General features: G+C 30.3%; 2 protein-coding genes across 2 annotated transcripts in view; both read right to left on the reverse strand.

Moving 5' to 3' along the window:
- LOC107614330 (aspartic proteinase Asp1) lies at positions 6-3,845 on the reverse strand. Its single transcript, XM_016316544.2, has 7 exons — positions 3,386-3,845; positions 2,592-2,709; positions 1,860-2,308; positions 1,552-1,690; positions 1,224-1,424; positions 1,076-1,148; positions 6-910 (listed from the first exon to the last, which is right to left on the reverse strand). Exons 1-7 carry the CDS (start codon positions 3,679-3,681, stop codon positions 801-803), a joined length of 1,386 nt encoding a protein of 461 aa, XP_016172030.1. The 5' UTR covers positions 3,682-3,845; the 3' UTR covers positions 6-800.
- Positions 5,197-5,986, reverse strand: part of LOC107611917 (aldehyde dehydrogenase family 3 member I1, chloroplastic-like) — a 5,565-nt gene continuing 4,775 nt past the window's right edge. Inside the window, exon 10 of the mRNA XM_016313789.2 lies at positions 5,197-5,555. Coding sequence (XP_016169275.1) covers positions 5,316-5,555 — 240 coding nt within the window. The 3' untranslated portion in view covers positions 5,197-5,315. The remainder of the gene's footprint in view (positions 5,556-5,986) is intronic.

The following is a 5,986-nucleotide window of genomic DNA, read 5'->3' on the forward strand; positions in this document are numbered from 1 at the left end:
TAATATAAAGAATAAGTAGCAGAATGATCTCAAAGTGGGTGTAGATCCTTTGGGCCATTTGATGATATTTTAGGGTGTTAAATGTGTAGTGGTTAGGACTCTTAGTAGGGGAAATTCTTGCTCCATTGGTTTTGTTAGTTGATTTTTCTATATATTAGTGAATTATAATATATAATATAATATAATTCATTATTGTTTGCAAAAGAAAAGAAACAATCAAAGAGAATGTTTCTTTCAAGAATCTTTCTGTTCAGAACCAACAGTGATTTTAGTGTGACAGTTGTATATAAAGCAAAGCATCTTTTCTGTTGAGAGAAAGGGTAGCTGTTATTTCTAGAAGAGTAAAAAGGATAAGATTCCATTGTAGCATATGGATTAAGACGATTTGTTTCTACAGTCAAATTTGAATAGATCAAAAACCAATTGAGAAAGCAGATGGATTTGTGGTACAGCACTGAATTGATTAATTATGAAATCAATATATGATATTTGCATCAACTTGCATTACTCTGCCTTATCAGTTCCAAATGGAAACCTCAGAGCTGTAAATCTTAATGTAATCATATGACTAATTAATTTCTAGGTTGTAACCAGCTGTAACTACACTATTAATCTTATTAATGTAAATTCCCACATCACCAGTATATCATTATGTTTTCTACTATTTATAAGGCTAACTTCACAAACAGCTCAACATTCATATGATACAACACAACCACTCTGTTCTATAAACAGTGAGAAATAACTGCTACTTAGTGACAAATAAAGGAGAGAGAAAGAAATATAAATCTTTTTATGATTTAAATGTTGGCATGTCTTGATTTGGGGATTTTGTCACAATCTGCTGGTGCCCAACCAATCATCATTTTCTCATTGTCAAATACCATCACTTTGTCTTGCATGGATATGTCTGCATGAATTAAACAACCAATACTCTTCATGAAGAGTTTCATAGAAAGTTTTTGGTACATGTGTGTGATAAGTTCATATTTGGGTATCTTTTATTCAGATACATTGATCCAAAGATGTACTAAAGAGATAAAAAAAGAATGAAAATTGTATTAATATTCATTACCTCCAATTAGGTTTAGATCTCCCATCCCTACTTCAGATCCATTTAAGATTCCCAAGCAAACATTTCCCATGTTCTGTTAACAACAGTTCATGAACATTAGCACAAGTGACATAACATTTTCTACTGAAAAATAGTTGTGGTGACTTACTGATATTATGAGGTATGCCTCAGGAGGGATTTCAAACTGAGCTTTACTTCGGCCGCCGCCGGCGAAAGAAAGCGCCATAGGCTTGAAGTATTTTCTGACTTCATGTATGCTTCTGAAAGGCCTTCTACCATGCCAACATTGAGGGAGTGTGTGATCATCATGTGCTTCTTTTAAAGGCTTCCCAGCTAACTCCTTATTTAACTAAACAATTGAAATCCAACAAAAGAACCATTTTACTAAGTAAATAATCTTGCATTATGAAATTGACATAATGTCAGTAGAAATGCATAGTAGTAAATGTTTATTGATTTTCAGTTTTTCAACTGACCCAAGAAATTGCTGCTTGGTAAGCCATGGAGTTGAAGTAAGTGTAAGAACTTCCAGTGTCAAAAACACCATGGAGATTTCCAATCCCAGTTCTCTTTCCTCCCAAAAGGAGTTCAGCTGGCCCAGCTGAGTAATGTTTGCTGATACACATCATAGTAATAAATGTGGAAAAATAAAGATAAAAATTTTAGTTGAGACGATGATAATAGTTGTCATTGTCTGTTATGAAGCTTAAGAATTTGAGTCAACCAGTGAATATTATTATTAGTAGACATTGGAAGATATGGTTTTGGTTGAGATTTGACTTACAAATGTGTGGATGTCATAGGAGTCCAAGTGAGTCTAGAAGAGTCAAAAACATGACCAAAATAGATATAGCCTCCCCCTTGTGAACTCAAGCAGTGTCCAACTACATTTCTAACCAAACCCTGACTATTAAGCTGTGAAACCAAGCTTGATCTTCCCCTTCCAAGACCAAGCATTCCATCCAATGGATGGTATGAGTGCTCTTGAAATAGCTGATCATATCCACATCCAAGTGCCATTCTAACTCTCAGTTGGATTCCATTTGTGAAGTTCAGAAGGTACACATCATTCACAAGAACACCAAGGGAAGAGTAATGATCTGCATACTCAACTTCATAGTCACATTGGTGTGGCTGTTCACATTCATATGCTTCATTCTGATGCAATGATGCACACATTGGATCCCTACATGCCACCAAGTCATTGCTCGGCCGGTACAACGGATGCGGCGTCTGTCACAAAAATAAAACAATAACACCTGGCGTCGTTTGATCTATGTAACCAGTTTCATTTAACGAGATAAAATTTTATGTTTATTGTAATAATTAGAGAAAATTTTTTGTACTTAGTCCAAAATTTATAATTGCTTGAGTTTATACTTGTTACACTAATATTAATCAGATCTACTACTTAATTATCTAGGCCCATAAAGAGTTATTAGAAGATTCATTAGTCTATAAATAAGTGAATCAGCCCATTATTAAATCATAAGATTGAACAATAAATTTGTGATACCTGAGTGCAATGAGTACAAGGGGCATCACATTGAAGCCATGTGAGGTCGCTGCCTGTATCAATGTCAAGGTAATAAGGCCTTGGTGGGTGCCCTATGTTCAATGTAACATTATAGAACCTGTAAATGTTCAAATATATTATTTGTATGATTTAACTATAATTAGATAATTGTGTAAAAACTTTTTGGTATGACTAGTATGAATCAAAATTAAATTCACACATAATATCAAAATATACAATGTCAATACACAAATCTTCCAAAATTGTGTTATTGCATGAATAAGAAATTTAGGTAGCGTTTGTTTTAAAGTACTGAGACTGAGAGACTGAGATTCAGTATCATGTTTGTTGGTTCAGAGATTGGTACTAAAATTTTTGTCTCTATCCTCAAAATTTTAGTATTTCAATATCTCCAAAATGTAGAGACACAGGGGACTAAAATTTTTAGAGATAGAGACTGAAACTTTAATAACATTTTATACCTAAATACCTTCATTTCAATTAATTAATTTCAATTTTACCCTTTGTACAAATTAAACTAGAATTTCATTCTTGTTTTAATTTCTGTCTCCCACTTTGCACCAAACAGAATATTAAAATTTATTTCAATTTCTGTTTCTTAATCTCTGTCTCCCAGTCTTAGTCTTTTTGTCTCTGTCTCTCCACCAAACGCTACTTTAGAGAACTAAGATCTTGTGATTTTAATTTCTAAATTCATTATGAAAGAGTTTCAAATATCAAAAGAAATGCATAAAGCAAGAGAAAAAAAAAAAAGGACTATTATATATACATACCCAACCGGATAAACGTTGCCGTGAACTCGAAACACGACGGATGAGCTAGCTCGATACTGATTAAGCAACGACGATGATAACCATGAAGACGAGGAGGAAGAGGAAGAGGAAGAGGAAGGTTCATCAAGAGGAATAGAGTTTCTTCTTCCATTTCCATAATTGGAACTAATACTTTTATGCTTATTACTATTACTACTACTACTACTACCAAACCAAGCTGAACAAGTTGAACAACATAACAAGAAAACCAACAATAATAATCCTGGTAATAATAACTTCTTCGTTCCTTTCATCATCTCATAACAATTTTCAATTCAGTTGAAAAAAATAATATATGAATTGCTGGAGAGATCGAATTAATAATTGATGAAGAAGATTATTATTATGTCCTAAGTATATATGGTTTAATACGTACGTTACGTGTTATTGTGTGATGGAATAATTATTAATGCATGAAACCAAGTTCCAAATTAAAGACTTTATATTATATGATGTGAGGCCAAGGAAAGGCATTGCTTCAGTAATTAGAAGTAGGATTTCTTCTAATGTGAGGGGTTCTTATATTCCTTCCTTCATTGCACCTAGCATGATCTGTAGAAAATATCTTTTCACTATTTTTATAATGTATTTTTGGCTACTTTAATTTGTTGAAGTAGGGAAACATGTGCCTACCGATGCTAACATATATAATAATTCATTTACTCTTAATAAAAGTACAGAGTCTCATTTTTTTTATAGTTAATTTTAATTAATTTTTATTTTATTTTATCTTTTCTTTACTCTTATTGAGATATGATTTCAATTCTAAACACATATCATTTATTTCTGTCATGACTTCTAATAAAATCATCACTGATTTTAGGCTACATGCATGTATAAAACTGTATTCGAACCTTGATACTTGCTTAAGCGGATAAATGAATTAACCACTCGGTCAACCCAAGTTGATTATTTTTGAATATTTATTTGAATGTTAATATATGAGTTAAAAATGAAATTTCAAAAAGTTGACTAATATTGATTGATAGATAATTAGTTTTTGAGTTGCATTATTTTTTTTATTATTTTAAATTTTTGACATAAATAATTTTATAATATGATATCAAAATTTTTATAACAAAAAAAAAATCTAAACTTTACCCCTCAGAAAAAATAATTTTAGTGTAAGACAAATTAAAATAAAAAAAAGATATATGCAAAAATATATACAAAATATTTACTTAAACTTTTGTCCGGTGAAGAATGAAGATGTTGAGCAAGTGATTAATACATAATAATTGATACTTAAGTGATCATTTCTTTTGGTTTCTAATGTACTTAAAGTGATATGATACATAGGCACATAGTAGTCAATATAGTTGCACGGCAGTTATTTAATCAATTAAGTAATCATGAAATGCACAATAATTTATTAACCGATAATATCAAATTAACTCAAGATTATTGATTAAATTTTTTTTCCCACCGCATTTATCACCGGAATTGGAGTACAGGAACTAATCTGTGGCAGATTAAAATTTTATTTAAAAATTTGTTACTCATCATTAGATTATTATACGTATTAGACAAGATTCAAATCGTAATACTTATTTAAATGAATTAATAGTCTAACCATTAAACCAATTCAACTTAGTTTCATTAAAATCACAAGATAATAAACGTGACAAAACACAATATAATAATAAAGTAGACATCACCAAATTAAAGGAAAAAGATAATAATAATGTTAAAAACTTTAACCTATCACTTATATTGTATCAAGACAAAATTCTAAAATAATTGTACTACAATCTATATATTTACAAAAATTGTATGAAAGAGATGGAATAATTTCCATAAGCTTGATGACATACATATAGAAGGCTAGTGTCAAAGGAGCAACTTATTATGTCCCTCTAAATATTTATGAGTTCTTGCTTTGTTTTAATATCTAGAGTTTAGAGCATCCAATCAAAATAAGAATCATGTGGAAGATATTGCCATTGATAAGGGCCTTCATCAAGCTTTGTTTTTTGGGTGTATATGGGGGATATCTCATAGATGAATCACCTTTGAAACTTCTATAGAGAACACCTTTTTTGTGGCTGAATTCATCAAAGGAGAATTTGCCATGGTAGCAACCCATTCCACTCTCTCCAACTCCTCCAAATGGCAAACCAGGAGTTACAACCTATGTCAACATTACTCTTTTATCAAAATCAAATTATTTTTGGTTAAAAACCTCAAAATATATTATAGAGCCAAAATATTATCTTTTTTTTTCTGCCAGCAATAATTTGCATCATATTTATAGAGATTTTACACAAAAAAAAAAATATAGTTTATACGTATATTTATTAGAGTTTACATACATAAATCAATATGGTTTATATATATGTTTTTCAGAATTTACACACATGAATTAATAAAATTTATATGTTAAAGACAATTTAATATTTGTACTTATTAAATGATGACTAAAAGTACTAAAAATGGTTGGTATCCAAAATTTTTTTCAAAGATAATAATTTAAAGCTAATTAAAAAAATATATATAAGTGAAAGTAATATTTTGAAGCTTATTATTATAACCAAAAAATTAATATTTTTTATCCGATAATGT

The sequence above is a fragment of the Arachis ipaensis genome, chromosome B08, assembly GCF_000816755.2.
Source record: "Arachis ipaensis cultivar K30076 chromosome B08, Araip1.1, whole genome shotgun sequence".
Classification (NCBI taxonomy): Eukaryota; Viridiplantae; Streptophyta; class Magnoliopsida; order Fabales; family Fabaceae; genus Arachis; species Arachis ipaensis.